General features: G+C 38.7%; 2 protein-coding genes across 9 annotated transcripts in view; both read left to right on the top strand.

The window, feature by feature from the left end:
• The window catches only part of cobll1b (cordon-bleu WH2 repeat protein-like 1b), a 41,974-nt gene extending 35,393 nt beyond the window's left edge, over positions 1-6,581 (top strand). For all 3 annotated transcript variants that reach the window (XM_053627182.1, XM_053627185.1, XM_053627183.1), the window contains 3 exons: positions 164-1,602; positions 4,107-4,243; positions 5,105-6,581. In XM_053627182.1, coding sequence (XP_053483157.1) covers positions 164-1,602; positions 4,107-4,238 — 1,571 coding nt within the window. In that variant the 3' untranslated portion in view covers positions 4,239-4,243; positions 5,105-6,581. The remainder of the gene's footprint in view (positions 1-163; positions 1,603-4,106; positions 4,244-5,104) is intronic.
• A 1,189-nt stretch (positions 6,582-7,770) lies between these two features.
• grb14 (growth factor receptor-bound protein 14) overlaps positions 7,771-17,757 on the top strand; it is a 66,594-nt gene continuing 56,607 nt past the window's right edge. The window contains exons 1-3 of one of the 6 annotated variants that reach the window (XM_053627177.1): positions 7,771-8,872; positions 9,216-9,256; positions 15,446-15,683. In XM_053627177.1, coding sequence (XP_053483152.1) covers positions 8,829-8,872; positions 9,216-9,256; positions 15,446-15,683 — 323 coding nt within the window. In that variant the 5' untranslated portion in view covers positions 7,771-8,828. Of the gene's footprint in view, positions 8,873-9,147; positions 9,257-14,691; positions 15,366-15,445; positions 15,684-17,757 lie in introns of those variants that run through there. The other 5 variants (XM_053627178.1, XM_053627176.1, XM_053627175.1 and 2 more) reach the window with 5 other exon arrangements.

Raw genomic sequence — 17,757 nt, 5'->3', positions numbered from 1 at the left:
TTTTTTACACTACTCACATACAGACACATAGTAAGAATAGTAAAAGCATATACATGATAATAATCACATTTTTGAGAGTAACTTGATTAAAGTTATGTGCTTATGAAGTGGAATTTTTGTTGTCTGACTGCTCAACTTTCTTTATTTTTCTCCGCTTATACAGCCAGTGTTGACAAGAGGACTGAAACGGCATGTTTAACTGCTGAATGTTCTACAGCAGTGAAGGAAGAGAGCACTGCACCAGTGGATGCAGATCAGGTTTCTATGCACAAAGTTGCACACACCCGGCGAGCAGAGCCACAGGCTCCCCCTAAGCCCAGCTATGTAGCAGCTGCAGTACAAACAACATCAAACACTTCCTCCACTGCAACCAATGCAAGTCAGACACACACTGAAATTCAAACAGAGATATATAGCTCTACTGAGGCTACACCGACCCCGGAGTCAATCATCTGTACGTCTGTAAACTTAGGGAGCCCAAAAAGGGACATGGCCACATTGACAGAAGAGTTCCAAAAACAAGAAATTCACCCAACCTCTACTCAAGACTTTGATATGCAGACATCCACATCCACTTACCTCCCTGAAAGCCCAAAATCCACACAGACTTCCAGTCCTGAAAATCAAAAGTCCACACAGATTTTCTCAGCAACTAAACATGGAAACTTACAGTACCTTGTTGCAGCCGAGCCTAAGCCTAAGCCATCAAATGAACTCACCCGCGAATACATCCCCAAAGTAGGCATGACCACCTACACCATTGTGCCTCCAAGGACCTTGGACAAGCTACGCTTCTTTGAAGTAGAGCTGACGCTTGAGTCTTCCAGTGTGCCTGGAGTTCAGGAAGTGAATGTGGAGTCTTTAAGTCAAAAAGCTACACCAACAGCAACATCAGCATCTCCCACCAGGTTTGAGTGTAGGCCTGACAGTGCCAGTGATCTCTCTCCATCCATTTCCCCAACTGCTGAATCTCCTTTAGACTCCTCTTATATCCCTCAGGCCAAGGAGAAGAAAGTTCCACCTGCAACCAGGCCCAAACCAGCTTCTTTCCGCTTACCACAGCACAAAAGAACACCTGGAAGTTACGTCAGCTCAGCGGTGGTGCGCAGTAGGAGTTTGAGTGAGGAGAAAGAGTCTCTAGGTAGCCCGCAAAGGGAGAGTGTCCATGGGCTTTTGGAGGAGACATTCCCCCCTCCTCCACCACCCATCCAGTGGGAGGAGGAGACAAAGACAAGAGAGGAGCAGCACATTTCTCCACCAATATCTCCAGCTAAGCAGGAGAAGATGGAGAGATCTAGTCCAGCTTCCTCCCTGAGAGAGCCTGAAGTGTTCAGTGGATCAGCGCATTCGGTTTTGCCACGCCAAATGAGTTTACCGACTGCTGGCCTGACTCTGGAAAAGCTTCAGAGTTTTGCAGCACCAAAGCCATACTACTCATCCACACCATCACGCTTTGCCCAGGCTGTCAATTCTGCAGTCAAGAGATCTCAGTCTCTTACTCATAATACTGTTAGGCTGTGCGGGCACAAAGTGCCTTTGGCGATGACTAAACGCTGTACAATCAGAGAGACAGATGAGTTTGTTGAATTACCCACTTTCATGGTGAGTATGTTTTTTGTTTTGATTTTAGTTTTTAATGCAGACATCAAGGAGGTTGAAAAACTTGTCATGTTAAAAAATAAGTACACCCCATGGAAACTGAAGCGGTGCCTATTAATAAAGCTGATACATTCTATCAAATGACATAAAATTTACATTTTGTAGTAATCAGATCAGTCACATGGAAAAAGAAAGTACATCCCTTAATTTGTCACACCTTCAAATCCATAAAATTAGAATCAGGTGTTTGTGATTGGGTGCTAGTGATTAGAACCTACTTAGGGAGTGCAGGTGGAACCTTACTTATTTATACCCCTCTCATATCATATCATGTCTGGTGTTCCCTTTGCTGTTGAGGTGTGTGGTGTCATCATGCCAAGATCTAAAGAGTTCTGTAAGGCATTCAGAAAAAAAAAGGTTGTGGATGCCTGTGAGTCTGGCAAAGGATATAAAAAGATCTCCACATTATCTGATTATTACAATTATTGTCTGATGTAAAAAGAAGTCTCCCTATGAAGAACCCCAAAATTTAATCACAGGATCTGATAGTATGTCTTGCAGTTGTTGGCGTCAAAGTGCGTGCCCCTACAATCAGAAAGAGATTGTACAAATTGGAAAAAGCCTTTGCAAGACTACAGTTTGCCAATGAGCATATAGGCAAAGACCAGACTTTTTGGAATAATGCGCTCTGGACAGACGAATGAAAGATAGAGTTGTTTGGTCATAGTAAAGCAGGCATATTTGGAGCGGACCAAAGACAGCTTTTCAGGAGAAGCACCTCATACCAACTGTGAAGCACGGTGGTGGAAATGTTATGGTTTGGGGTTTCTTTGTTGCCTCAGGGACTGGACAGCTTAGATTCATTGATTCAGCCATGAATTCTGCATCATTTCAAAGAGTGCTTGAAGATAATTTGAGGCCATCTGTCCAAAAGTTGAAATTGAAACAAGAGTGGACCTTTCAAAAGGATAATGATCCTAAGCACACTAGCAAATCCATAAAGGAATCTCTCAAGAAGAAATGGAGGGTTATGGAATGGCCTAGTCAAAGCCAGATTTAAATTTAGCCAGAAGAATATCACATCTATTGATATTTTGTTGAATAAATAATTGAAAAAGCTAATTTTCCTTCTGGTTATGTTTAACTTTATTAATAGGCACTGTTTCAAAGATGATCAAATGCTTTCTTGTCCACATATGTCAAAAAAGCCAGCAGTTTCCATTGGGTGTACTTATTTTTTCACATGTTAAAAAATAATACTCAGTATGCACAATTAGCCACCACAGTGAATTTGATAAAAGCAACACAGTACACTTTTAGCAAATTTTTGTTACTTTGATGTATGTGCAATGTGTGTAATCACTTGCTGGATTGACTTGCGTCCTTCTCCTGAACTTCTGTGACTGAGGTCATCAGTGAGTGTGTTCAGCTATGCAGGAAAGCACTCTTCTTTTCTTTCAACCTGCACAATGTGCCATTTTTTGGTGGCATCACAACACATCTCTAAGAAAAGCTTTTGTTTGATGATGGGATAGAGTGTGCGTGCTATTGTGTTTATTGACAGATGATCCTGTGTGTTTGTTTCTCTCTGCTTTCATACAATATGTCCTTGCATGAGAGGTGTGTCACAGTACCAGTGTCTCCTATCACTAGCCTGCTGCCTGAGGGACATGCCTGTGTGTGTGTGTGTGTGTGTGTGTGTGCGTGTGTGTGTGTGTGTGTGTGTGTAAGAGAGAGAGAGAGAGAAAGAGAGAGAGTAAAATCAGTGTCAGAAATAATTTCACAGCTCACACATTCTCTATTTAATTATCTATAATTTCCAAGAACAGAATATGCCTGCTCCTTCTCCATAATTCTTATCTACTCCTTTTACATTTACTGTATATTTTAGGGGTGTAACTCAATGCCGTTATCTGTATTGGTATTTGCTAATTGCTTCAAATATCCATATCTGTGTCTGTGTTTGGAATTAAATCTGAATTGGGTGTGGCCTAAACTAAAAGGGTTTATTTGTTTGTTTGTTTGTTTGTTTGTTTGTTTTAATGATCCCATTAGAAATAGGTAGAAAAGCCAGCGCTGTCAGCTTGTTCACTGCAAGTTCATGTTAATGAACGTTGTCTTTGTCCCATAAGCTTCATACTCGCTCCCTTCATACTCGTGCCCATATCACATGAAATATGCCTCCTATTTTTATATAGCACCTCGTATTTGTGTCTGCATCTGTATTCATTTACAACATGTTATCTGTTCATTCAGAATAATGCATTGATATTTTATTATATCCCCAGCGTACTAGAGGTGTTTGGGGATTTGGTGCCTTTTTGTGTGCTCTTATTTATTTTTTGTGATGTGTGCACATGTGTGCACATGTGCACATGATTTAACTACTGAGGTATAATTGTTCCATGAGAGAGATGAGTGATGTTCCATGACAGAACAGAAAGGGGATGTTAGTACACATCTGTCTAAGGACTGACTGCATTTGTATATGTGTATATTCTGCGTAGGATGTGGACAGTGGGCATGGACAGAGGAAGAGCAGCAGTGACTCCTATGGTTCTCCAGTTGAAGAGAGTGAGGGGGTGTGGAAAAGAAGAGTGCCTGATCTCTCCTCAAATAGTGGAGCTAGTGCTCACTGATCTGAGTAAGTATAATGGCCCTTATTATTCAAAGTTGTTTAGAAATGAATACGGACTCAATGAGACGGAATGATGCACAGATGAATTTGCATCTGAAAGAACAGCTAAACGAGCTGTGATTTGAGAGCAACTGATAAATCAGCCTCAGCTGTGTGGTCACAAGCTCCCTTCCATATGTCCCTTATTTACATATCATATGCATATGGTCCCAGTTTACCCTCATATAAATCTAATTTATATTAAACACGCCCTAATATTTGCAGGTGTTATGCCAGTTAGCCAAAAAGAAGAAAGCATTTGACAATCTATACTTCTCAAAGATATAAAGTCCTATTTTATTTAAATGATGGGCACAAATTGAAAACTTGAAATACACTAAAATCAACTATTAACAGTTTAACACAGCAGATCTTTGTTTTTACTTAATGACATCACGTAGGCTTAGAGTATATAGACTGTTGTAAAAGTGAACTTCAGTCATGAATTTTTATTTTAGTATATGAAAAGCTTAAATTAGATTAAACGCTTAAATTAAAACCTAAAGCAATTATTATCAGTAATACTAATTTAAATAATGTTAAATGTATAGACTTTTTAGTTGTTAAAACTAAGATAGTGTTATATTTCAGTTTAGTTTTAATAAAAGGAATTAACTGAAAGTAAATCAAATTTTGTAGGCAATTTAAAAATAATATTGACTTAAACATTTCAGAAAAACAAAACAAATATACAGGAAAAAAAAATGTTTTCTAACTTTAACTGTGGCAGAATTCTACACACTACCTAGTTTTTCCCTTTTACGCAACACCAGTTATTTAAAATTGAATACTGTTTCTCCAATCCTAACTGAAGGCTATGTGTATTAGTTTGCAGGGATGTTTGGTGTCGCCTGTGATGTGTCCAGTCCCGAAGACTTTGCTTGCACAGGAACAGAGTATTTAACCACTTCTTCAGCTTTAACCTTTAACCCACCTTAATGAGCCTTAATGAGCACTTTTTTAGCTCAGTGCCTTTACACCTTGTCCTCACCCCCCAATTCCCCTTCTCCGTCCACTGTGAGGACACTCCAGCTCAGTGCACCTAAACTAAGAACAGTACAGGAGGACCACAGCTCTGTAAATGAGTTTAGGCTTGTTCTAATCTTCTGTGATGTCCCTTTTCTAATGTGTGATTGAATTTCTCTCCAGGAAGTAACATCCTAAAGAACATGCCATTTGGTGCAGTATACATATATCTTGTATGACAACAAATAGCTGCTAGAAAAGAGATATGCACAATTTGACAGTGGACACAGGGAGAGTGATTTCTTTGATTACATATTCATTTCAATTTTACATTCATAAACTCTCACTGTGCTCAGCTGTTTCTCAGAGTTAAAACTGACATATGCTAGCAGGGCATTGTTGGAATACATTGAAAAATTATGGCTAGAAATTATTTTCAGAGACCATGTGCTCTAGTATTTGGGACATTTATAGTATTCTAGTAAGAATAGACTTTAGCGCTTCTGGCAATGTGGGAGTGTTAATCAGGGTCTTGATAATTAGCTGATCATCTGAAACAGGTGTACTAGCACACAAAACAAAATAAAATGTGTCCTGTACTGCTGGAAATGTCCATGTACCCTCTTAATTGTACTTTTGCTCCCCTTTTCAGTTTTATAGCATGTCTTTGAATAAGTGTGTAAAATCTTACTTACTAGTAGTTAATACAGACAGGGTTTAAAACATTATTATGCAGGTAATTCACAGAATATGCCATTGCCATTTTTCAGAGCTTGACTACACTTGTTGCATTTATTATAGTCTCTATCACAAATGCTTTATATTAAAATCCTTATTAATTCTCATGTTCTGAGTGATTCCTATTGATTCTGAACCTGATATCTGATATAATGTTCATTAATTATGAATATATTCAGGTTTATGGAAAATGGGTGTGTTATTTGTGTGTGTTTTCCTTTAACTTATTAGATGTAGTGTGTAGAATACTGTGATTATCAGTTCAAGTGGAAAAGGTACTAGTGTTGCCCTATACTTGTGTGCATGTATACTGAATGCATACCTTTAGTGCAGCTAAACATTTCAGGTGGACATTACATAGCTGTAAATTACATGGATCACAATGAAGTAAGCAGTATGTAATGGCACACATATAATAATGCATTACACATATGGGGGTTATGTGTAACAAACAGGTATGAGGGCTGCAAAAAGGAAAAAAAAAAAGCTTTTTGATAAAGCTGAGCACAAAGAGAAACACACTGGTCTGCTCATGCTTGTTTCAAAGACAGTTCTGCTGTAATATATTTCCAAACTGTGCATTAAAGTGTAATGCATAAACCTTTCATGTCTGTTTTTTTGTTGTACTTCACATAGCAGTATCTGTTTTTCACAAGCTTTTACAAGCAAGTAGCATAGCATAGCATGCATTTTTAATTAGATATTAATTATGTCATATTTTTGGCTGAACTTGTGAAAAAACATAAATTATAAGATGCATATGTAAAGTACAATCTACAATATTGTGCTTATGTCTAAAGCAGAGGTGCCCAAACTTTTTCCTGTGAAGGGCCAAAAACCAAACTTGATTGAGGGCCATGGGCCGAAAGTAAACGCTGCATTATACCAAACTGTATTATATTAAAATTAAAGTTCCCCTCATTTATAATATTTAAAAATAAATAAATAAATAGAAAACATTACTCTGTAATCTGCTTAACTAAGGCAGGTTTATTTTCCAAGTTTTATAGTTCAATGAAACTTATAGTACAATGAAAACAGTGAAACAATCCCATTTATAGTACAGTAGAGTTCAATGCCTAATAATTCAAGATATAAGCAATACAGCCATATTCCTGCAATATCAGTGATATCTAATGATAGACATGAAGCTGGTCCTTATTTTTCAAATGTTTTTTCCAAATTGGGCTGCAGCTGACTTACTGACAAAGTCAGGGTATTATGTAGGTGAGAGTCAGTTAGTTTGCTTCTCAGTTTACACTTGTTCAAGTTCATCAGACTGAAAGTCTGCTCACAGAGGTAGGTATGCCAAACAGACACAGCATCACTTGTGCCTGTTTGCACATCTTTAGGTACCTGTTTGGTGGGACACATTTATAGAAGTCTGTCAAGGGAAGGGACCTGAACTTGTGTTTGAGTTCTTAATCACACTGATGTTCAATTAGTTCCATCTGAAGATCAACCGAGCAACTGTGTCCACACTGATGGTTAAGGGTTGCGCAAACAACACAAAGTCACGCATCACATCCACAAGCCTGATGGATTTGGCACATTGCTGTACTTGATGTAAAATACAGAAGTACTTTACCACTTTCCTCCCACATTCACTGACTTTGACACATCAAGGTATCAAGGCTAGATTTCCTCCCTACCACTGCCGGGACTCCATCAGTTGTAATACCAGCCATATTCTCCCAGTTTAATTCATTCTTTTTCAACACTTTCCCTCTTCTCATGTGGCATGGTGTGCCTTCTCATGTGGCATTTGCATGGTGGGCCAAATCAAAAGTCACCACGGGCCAACTTTGGCCCGTGGGCCCTAGTTCGGGCACTTCTGGTCTAAAGCATATTGAACATAAATGAACACTTAATACAAAATACTTATAAAACTGAGGATGACCATTTAATTGTTTAAAAATTGGTGGTTAGCACGTTTGCCTCACATCCCCTTGGTTGGGAGCGCGAATCTCACCTCCGCACTGTGTGCGTGGCGCTTGCAAGTTCTCCCCGTGATTCCGGAGGTTTCTCTAAACTGTCTTGTTGCCTGCTATGGGCTGGCACCACGTCCAGGGTCCCCTGTCTTGTTCCCCGAGTTCCCTTTGATAGGCTCCAGGCACCCCACCACCCTGTGTAGGATACGTGGTATGGAAAATTTAGTTTTTGGTTCTTGTTATTAGCCTGTTCGACTGGTCACTTCAACTGACTGGTTTCAATCTAAATGTCAATAACTCAAAAACAACTAGGCCTATAAATAAGTTCAACTTTGACCTAAGGTGTTCTCTTGATGTAAAGTTCTACAATTTATTCGAATAGTTGGATTAGCTACAGAATAATCATAAAACAGGCCTATGTACTCAGGGGGTGTGTGGATTTTTTTGTTTTGTTGTTGTTAAAGGAGCCCTTTGCTGCAAAAAGTTTGAGAACCTCTGTATTAGAGGATTACAAGTATATGGTAGTGCCCTCCCCCCCCCCCCCAAAAAAAGAAGGGAAAAAAAACAGAGTCGATGCAAAGCTTTCGGCCTACAACCAGTACTGCGGATTTGTATACATTAGACAATTAATTCGACACATCGGTGACAAGTAGGCTACACAACTTCACTTAAATGTACGTGAAGGTAAGGTAAGGTATTTGTAGGTATCCCAGGCGTCCTCGCACTGTTTTTTTTTCAACCAGACACATAAACACAGATCAGCATTTTCATATATTCTACAGCGCTTTATTTACAGCTGAACGTCACCGCGACATGACGTGGCGCGTGTACGCGACTAATAACAGGCGGCCCTTTAACCCAGCGCGAGCACGTGAATTAAAAAAAAAAAAAAGCGCGGGGCCGTTTACCGGGTAGAGATGGGAGCACGAGGAAAAGAAACCCGGTGCAAACCGAGCAGCAGGTACAGTAACTCCATCACACATTTATGCTCTGGTGTCATGCAGATCACGCGCGCATTTGTTATAGCGTGTTTATTATGTACACTCGGTGTTTCTGAGCCATTTCCCCCCTCACAGGGTTTTGGTAATGTAACCCAATAGCTTATGTAATGTACTTCACTGCTGCTGTACATAACGAAAGATTAAAGCTCCGCGCGCAGTATGCATGCGTCAGCAAAAAAGTGCGCGAGACATATTTATACCCGGGGTTAAAGGCAAACGACTAGACTCCGGTTTTTTTTTTTTTTAATGATTATTATTTTAATCTGATATTTCGAATGCATTTCCCCTGATGTGTGATTTAAGGCAAGAAACGGGTCATACCACGAGGTATGATTACACAACAGGTAGGCTTTTATTATTGCTCCCCTTACTTTGTGCCAGATCAGCAGCCCTCTTTCATTTAAAAGATCAGAACATTTTATTAATAGTAATACAGACTTTGATGAAATATTTCAAAGTGAGAAGAATTTTCGTCACATTCGCCTCTCCGTTGTGTTTGGTGTCTATTAAGAAAACTAACACTTTCTTGGAGAAATATACATGCACTTGGCCAGGATGCTTGATCTGGAGCTTGATTTAGCCAAAGTTAGGATAAGACATGAATTTGTGAGGTATCTGACTTATGCAAATGACTAGTTTAAATCATGACTCAGTGTAAAAAATTCTACAATATGTTTTCTAATTAGCGAGATAAACTTATCTAAATTATCCAGGAAATAAAAGTACCAAAATGCACCTTTCCTTGTTATTATGGTGGTAACATCAAGGGTGCGCCTTATGTCCCTTTAGTGTAATATTTTAAAAATGATTAAAGATAAAGTGTGTGTGTGTGTGTGTGTGTGTGTGTGTTATTGCATGTGACTGCATGTTAATGCCACTTTACAGTTAACAGGGTGAATGTTAGTGCTGCAGGTAGTGGGCTGTCTGTGCGTGTGGCTGGGAGCATGCTTCAGGCTATAATTACCTGCTCTTTTGCATTACCTGCTTCATGCACTGAAATGAAATGGCATGCAAGTTGAAAGGCATGGTGATGAATGTCGTGCAGGGAACCGGTTGTAGAAGGTTACAACCGGTTCCCTGCACGACATTCACCAACAACTGGATCCACAGATTGTTAGTTTCTTTTATAGCTGTTCCATTTTTATAAGTATAACACAATAAGGACACTGACATGTAGAGGAGGGCATTTGTCACTTGACATTCACAGTTAGGAGTCATTGTTTACTCTTTGTGAAGTGAAGCTATTCTAGCACATATAGATGAATCATTTTAAAAGCAGGATTAGTGTATAAAGAAAGCATGTTCTTTAAGCTTCCTTTGGACAGTTTTGCTTCATCAAACAGAACTGATCCTCATATGGTTGTAAGAATGCAGTCAGCAATGGTCTACTTTAGCCATATAAGATTGTGGTTAACCCAGTGGTTCCTTTAGCACTCGGACCTGCTTTATGCTTACTTGGCTTATTTTGCACTTACTGTAATATACCTGATCCAAGTAGTCATAATCATTTCTTAGTTGACATTAAAAGACAGGAGTCCTTCAGGACCAGGATTAAGTTCAGTAAAGTATATTATGCACAATTTGTGGAGATGTTGGGTTGGAATAATTATAAAAAGCAATGCTCATGCATTGTTTTGGATGGAATTACACAATCATGTGTACTCTTCTTTAAAAACAAAAACACAGAAAAAAACCTAAAAAGCCTGTGTGTGGGGATGTGAAGAACAATTTCAGTTTAATAGAATTTTGTGACCTATTCTATTACCTATTAAAAGGCTTGAACTAGCATTATATTCATCCATAATTCTCTCAGCAAAATTACCCAAATTTAAGTTTGTAATTATTAGCTCAAATCCTTTCTATAGCCTCTAGCTTTAAAAGTCTAATCTTCCCTGTTCAGGCTTTCAGCACCATAGGTTTCTGTGCCGTGCTTATGAATGACCTCATCGCAAGACTCCAATCTCCTGCAGAGAGACTCAGGGGAAATCAGAGCAAACCTAACCCACAGGATAAAGTATAGAGTAGGTTTCTTGATTAATCATTAATTAATGATTAGGAAATGCAGACCATAAGTTTTTTCCTTATGTGCAGGCTCCACTGTGTATCAGATAAACACGTGCAGATACTGTACTGTTTTGGCTTATCATATTACTAGCTGATCATATAGATTAAGCTTCATCTAGCCAATTTTTGGCACATAATGATGAATTTCAGAATTATATTTGGTGAAGATGTCTTGACAAAAGAGTACAGCCTTTGTAGGAACTCTCAAACAGATACCACAAGCTTAAACCCTGAAACTGCCTGTTTAAAAACTTTATAACATTAAAAAAAGTTAAGAAAATAAAACTATTATCATAAAGATATTTAAAGATGTTTATTGTGCACATAAGTCAGAACTTGTGACTTTACTAAGGAGTCCTGTAGCAGTGGTCAATACATGTATTCTTCCTCAGATTTTATGTAACTATGTGATAATAAGTTAATTTTTGACATTTGTTAATTTTGTTTACAGATTAATGACTGTAACTTTTGGCTAAATGATACACTTGAATGAATGAGAATGAACATTACACAAGACCTCTTATCAGCTCCAATATTATTGTTCATTCAGTTCATAGAGAAGAATTGGTTATAATCATCAGTGTATCCAATTATACAGTGATATTCTGTAATGAAGAGGAATTGTATTGTGTTTCATTCAGAAAGAATCTATTAAATGACATTGACACTTAAGAAAATGAAGAGGTAAAAATACTGGATAAATGCTCATGGATAAAGATTGATACACACAAAATGTCAGAGCCACATAATGATCTTGGTCTTGGTATTTGAGTGGGAGAGAGCACAGAGGGTTTCTATTATTTCAGCAGGGACGTGGTTCTCCCTAAATCATAAACTTCTACAACTTCACCGCCATCAGTAGATTACTTACCTCGGCAACAGAATGGCAAACATCTAAACATGTTACTATGGAGAAGCCATTTTTAAAAATACATTATAGCATACCAACCATTTATAATTCCACTGATTTATAATGACACTTTTATGTGTTATCTACATTAGCACACATGTATAACAGTATATGGAGAGTCAAGATTCAAATCGTATTTAGTACAGTCAGATTTGATCCAAGATAATTGTAGTTAACTGCAACTATCTAATTAGTTCAATGCAAAACTGTAGTTGATTTATTTCACCTGTGGTGAGCCTCCTGTGCTATATTTAACCATTTCTAGATACAAACAAGTGTCTTCATTAATGAATCCCTCCTCTCCACCAGTATCTCCAATAGCCCTCTGAAATGGCCCTCATTTAATAAGATCCCAAATAATTTGCATGTAGGGGATAAAATGTTTGCAAAATGTTTGTGGTTTGAGTGTGATATTTGTTCTTCATAGCTGTATCGAATTCAGATCTCTATGAGTTCCAGAAATGTCAAAGCAAAATTAAATGTAGCCAGACACACATCATTTATTGTTGATTAAATGTTGTGAGAGGCGCCAAAACCTGTACAAAACACAATACACTCAAACTTAAATGAGTGTACTTTCAGTTCATACGCCAAGATGAATGTAAACCTTTTCACCGTTTCTTATTGAAATTGTGAAAATGTGATGAATATCTAATATGAAACCAACCTATTGCCTTTATTACTTTAAGGAACCTTTTGATCATTTTGAGATACTGAGGCATAGCTCTTTTTATTATTAAAACCTAGCAAAATATATTATTTTTACTTTAATTTGGTGGAAACTGAGTTGTGAAATTTAAAATATGGTTTCTGGACATATTAATTAGTGTTCTTAAAGGTATTTTCAGGTTTAGGCCTAGTCCATACTAACATGGGTAATTTTGAAAACACTGTTTTCATGTGAATGGAAAGAGAAATTTTTCTTAGGGTGATACATCTTAGTATATTGCTCAGTAACTACAATGAATTATTCAGTACGTACTGTGAAAAACAACAACAACAACAACAACAACAACATAATTACTAGACCATTGTGATTTTGTGCTTCCATTTATAGGGCAGAATCTTATATCAGGCTCTTCCATGCTGCTGGAGAGCTCTTTTTTATTATTTCTTCTTGGGTCTTAATGTATAACAGAATGTATGTATGCAACAGTAGGTAAGTTTGTTTGATCCTTTTTAATGTTGGGTTGTGTATTTGTTGTCATTCTGGTAACATATACTGATCTACCTTAAGGCATGTAAATGGTATATAAAGTACTGCACTTTTATGCATTCGTATTGTAGTCACTCTAAGGTGTTTTGAAGACCATGGCATTTTTCCTTGTTTTGAATAGCACATAAAAAGCCATTAACCTACAGAAAAAGGCACAGACACATACATAGACATTTTTGCATCATCAAGAAATTCTAGGAATACACATACTGAAAACACTGGCAACCCTACATGCACATAAACTCTTCCTCTTGTATATCAGTGTTAACTGGCCTTCATCTGCATATTAGATCAAGATCAACTCTGAACACTCAAAAGCTAGTTTTCAACAACAAGTTCTAGTAAGACCTAGTTAGACTCCTGTGTTGTTACACATTTTTTGAATACACATTTGCTGAAGCTTTGCTTTACAGCTTAAAAACATGTGTTTGGAGGTCATACTAAAATATGAAAATGCAGCATGACCTGTTTTGCATTAGCATAAATACATGTGTGAGTATGTGTGTGTCTGCAACTATCTGAAAACTTCTCTTTAGTTGAATTTTCTTTTCTTTTCTTTTCTTTTATGGACACTATGGAGTTTAACAGCTCAATGGATCAGTCTACTCAATTTTAATAATTTGTATGAGATTTGATTAAAATAATGAATTTCATTAAGTTATGTATATGCATACATGTTTATCACAAAAAAAACCCCACTTAGGCCCATCTGCTGTCAGTCATGTCCTTTAGTCAGTATATGTTCAGTATATGAAGGTGTGTGCTGGTGTTACAGTATTGCTGTCATGTAGCCTGTGTGATGATGGCTCCTGATTTGGCTGTGCTCTCCTGCTAATGTAATTAGAAAGCATTTGCATTGACTGATTACAGAAGAATGTGACTCGGCTGAGTGTTATTTTTGGAGTCAACTTGGCTACTTGGCCTTAGTGTCCTTGTCTTAGACATGGTAGGGTATACACACACACACACGTGTGCATATGCACGCACACACACACACACACACACACACACACACACACACAGACCCTGCTAAAGAGTTACTTAACCTCAGTATGTGCTGCTCTGTGTTTAACTATATGTTTTCCTTTTCTGCACTTTTTCACTACTGGCTGATTACTGCTTTTGATGTTGATGTTGGGTCTCTAAAATGAGTTAAATGGTATAGTTGAGAATTCAAAATGCTGTCTAATGCTTATGTGAGAAATGCCATACTGGGATACACATGCATATCACTTTTAGGCCTTTGGTGGTTAGGAAAGTCTGAGCTGCTGTCCCCTATTGGACCCCTGTTTGCTGTCTGGAGATTTAGTATTTATTTATTTATTTATTTATTTATTTAACTTTTCACAGGTCCAGACTCACATTCCTCACTCTTGTAACAAAATATCTAAATAACTGTACATTTGCTATTGCTTTCATCATAGTTAATGAATGATTCATAGTAGTTAATGAATAATGTGTTTTTAAATGAATAACTAAATAACAAACTGGGAATTTAAAGGGTTAAAACAGGCTTCTGTGTCTAACTGCGTCAAACTGTACTGATACCAGGCCGTTGTCTTTTCAGCTGATAACATATCTCTTTTCCTCTGACTGCCAAAGTCTTGTGCTGTCATATTATATTCGCTGTCATTACATAGAAGTCTGTGACACACACACCCACACACACACATGCACACACAGCCTTCAGGATTTGTGATGCAGCTGATCCGAATCTGTCTCTGTAGTAGTGGAATAGAGGAACAGAGAAGTGGAAGGGGGTGGAGGGCAAAGCACAAAGTCCGTGACAAAGGAACAGTAGGTTTTACTGTCTGGCTGACCTCCAGGGCTCATTATTGCACTAAGTTGCATACCAACAATGGAGAGACCTTTTGTAAGAGTGAGCTGCCTGTGCAGGTCTCCTTTCCAGGTACAAAAAAATGAACAAATAAAAGGCAGAAATGCAAAATTAAAATGAAAAAAGTTAGAAGGAAGAGGAGCGAGGGAAGAAAAATGTAGATGAGTAGTGAGGCTCTTTGAAGCAGGACTAAGTGGAAGGAATGGAGCAGTGGATGGGATTTTTAGCTGGGAAGCAGTGTGCGAGTGTGAGCAGTGTTCGTTCGCGAGTCATCGAGTTAAAAATAACTTTATTGTGGTAGATCATGTTTTGGTAGGAGGGACCTGCTTTCCATGCTAGGACAGCCCGTTGGGCAAGGGAGCAGTATGCATGTGTGTGCGAGTGTGTGTTTGTGCATGCGGGTGTGTTCACGCTGACTGAAGTGGAGTGAGTGCTCGACACACACGTCCACACACCCCTTTGTGCTGTTCCTCTACTATTCTGACACTGTGTGTCCTGTGCTTTAGATGATGCGGTGGATATAAAGCTGGGCTCCATGAGTGCTATGAGTGACTCTTTGGATGAGCTAGACACTCCAGGCAGCCTCGACGAGAAAGCAGCCATATTTCATGAAGGGAAGGGCAATGTAAGAACACTCAGTGGCGGCGACCATGCCCTAATCGCTCTACACTCGCCCTACCAGCTGCCCAGTGCCGTGCACAACAGGACTGCCACCGCAGCAGCAGCTCTCTGCAGAGGGAATAGGTAGGACTGCTTTCCTCCCTCCCTCCTACAGACTTCTGTTCTCTTACCTCTAATCATGTCTCTCTGGTAATGGGCTCTGTTTGACTTACTATTGATTACGATGTTTAAACAAGTCCTGGCTTGTGGAAATGAGTGTGGGACAAGTGCGGATCTATAAGTGTGACTGAGAGTCTATGTAAGTGTACATGTGCAAATAAGCAACCCTTATTTGCACAAAGTTTCCCTTTTTTGTATGGATGTGTGTCTATCTGTCTGTGTAACTCACTTTTCAACAGTTAATCTTTAACATATGTAATCGGTAAGAACGTCCCAACGAGACACAGAGCAGCCTTTGTGCTCTCGCACAAGTTTGGCTGAAAAGTGCAGTAGACTTTGTCCCTGTAAACATCGTCTCAACGTTCGGGCTGCACTTCAAAACCAGACAGCGAACTGGACTCACATCAAGCACCTGCTACTTTCCAGGCTGCGCTCAGTAACTCAGTAAGCGTGGTGTTAACAGAGAGCTTATGATACGCTGGGAGATGGCCTGAACTGGGAATGCAAGGACTCTGCGTAGAAGTGTGTTTAAATTTTGATTTTGCTACCTCGTCTAATGCCATAGCCACATCACTTTTTGTTTGCTTTGTCTGGACATTACAGGATTATATGGTTATACAGACATGTTCTGCTTATTTGTGGCGTAAACAGCAATCAAAACAACCAAAATGGCCGACATGCTTCCTCATATCACAGACACACCCCAGAAAGACACATGCCAGGATTACACACAAACACACAGTATATGTTAATACCTTGCTGCTCGAACGTGTTGACATACAGTGCCCTCCACTAATATTGGCACCCTTGGTAAATATGAGCAAAAAGGCTGTGATAAATATGAGCAAAATTGTCTTTATTGTTTAACTTTTTGATCATTTGTTCAAAAAATTCACAAAAATACTCTGCTCTCATGGATATCACAACACAGGTTTATCAAAAAATATTTTTGTTAAATATAGGTGTGCAACAATTATTGGCACCCCTATAAGTTTATATGAGAAAAATATATTTGAAGTATATTCCCATTGATATTGAAAAAAATGTTAGTACACGTGGATAACGAGGAACAGGAAATTGATCAACCATGACTTCCTGTTTCACAGGGATATAAATATGAGGTAACACATAGGTTGTTGAGCTTGGGAAGTGTTTATATGAAAATAGCACAAGCACTGAAAATGGCCATTTCCACCATAAGAGCAATAATTAAGAAGTTGGAAATTTTGTGAATCAACCTGGTCGTGTGTCTATATTGTCTCAACGCACTGTGAAGAGGATGGTTTGAGTGGCAAAAAATCTTCAAGGATCACAGCTGGAGAACTGCAGAAGTTAGTTGCATCTTGGGGTCAGAAAGTCTCCAAAACTACAATCTGACAACAAGTTGTTTGGAAGGATTTCAAGAAAAAAGCCTCTACCCTCATCCAAAAACAAACTCAAGTATTTTCAGCTTGCCAAACACTGCTGGAACTTCAAATGGGATCGGGTTCTATGGTCAGATGAAACCAAAATAGAGCTTTTAGGCAATAAACACCAGAGGTGGCTTTGGCACACACAGAGAGGTAGCCATATGGAAAAGTACCTCATGCCCACGGTTAAATGTGGTGGTGGCTCTTTAATGTTTTGGGGCTGTTTTTCTGCCAGAGGACCTGGACATTTTGTTAGGATACATGGCATCATGGACTCTATCAAATATCAACAGATATTAAATGAAAACCTGACTGCCTCTGCCAGAAAGCTTAAAATAGGTCGTGGTCCAAAACATACATCAAAATCAACACAAAAATGGTTTACTGACCACAAAATCAAGATCCTGCCATCGCCATCCGAGTCCCCTGACTTGAAACCCATAGAAAACCTGTGGGGTGAACTGAAGACAAGAGTCCATGGATCTGGAGAGGTTCTGTATGGAGGAATGATCTCAGATCCCTTGCCATTTATTCTCCAACCTCATCAGGCATTATAGGAGAAGACTCAGAGCTGTTATCCTGGCAAAGGGATGTAGCACAAAGTATTGACTAAAAGGGTGCCAATAATT

Source organism: Ictalurus furcatus, chromosome 6 (genome assembly GCF_023375685.1).
Source record: "Ictalurus furcatus strain D&B chromosome 6, Billie_1.0, whole genome shotgun sequence".
Classification (NCBI taxonomy): Eukaryota; Metazoa; Chordata; class Actinopteri; order Siluriformes; family Ictaluridae; genus Ictalurus; species Ictalurus furcatus.
Note: the sequence above shows the minus strand (reverse complement) of the source record. Positions and strands in the feature narration are given on the sequence as shown.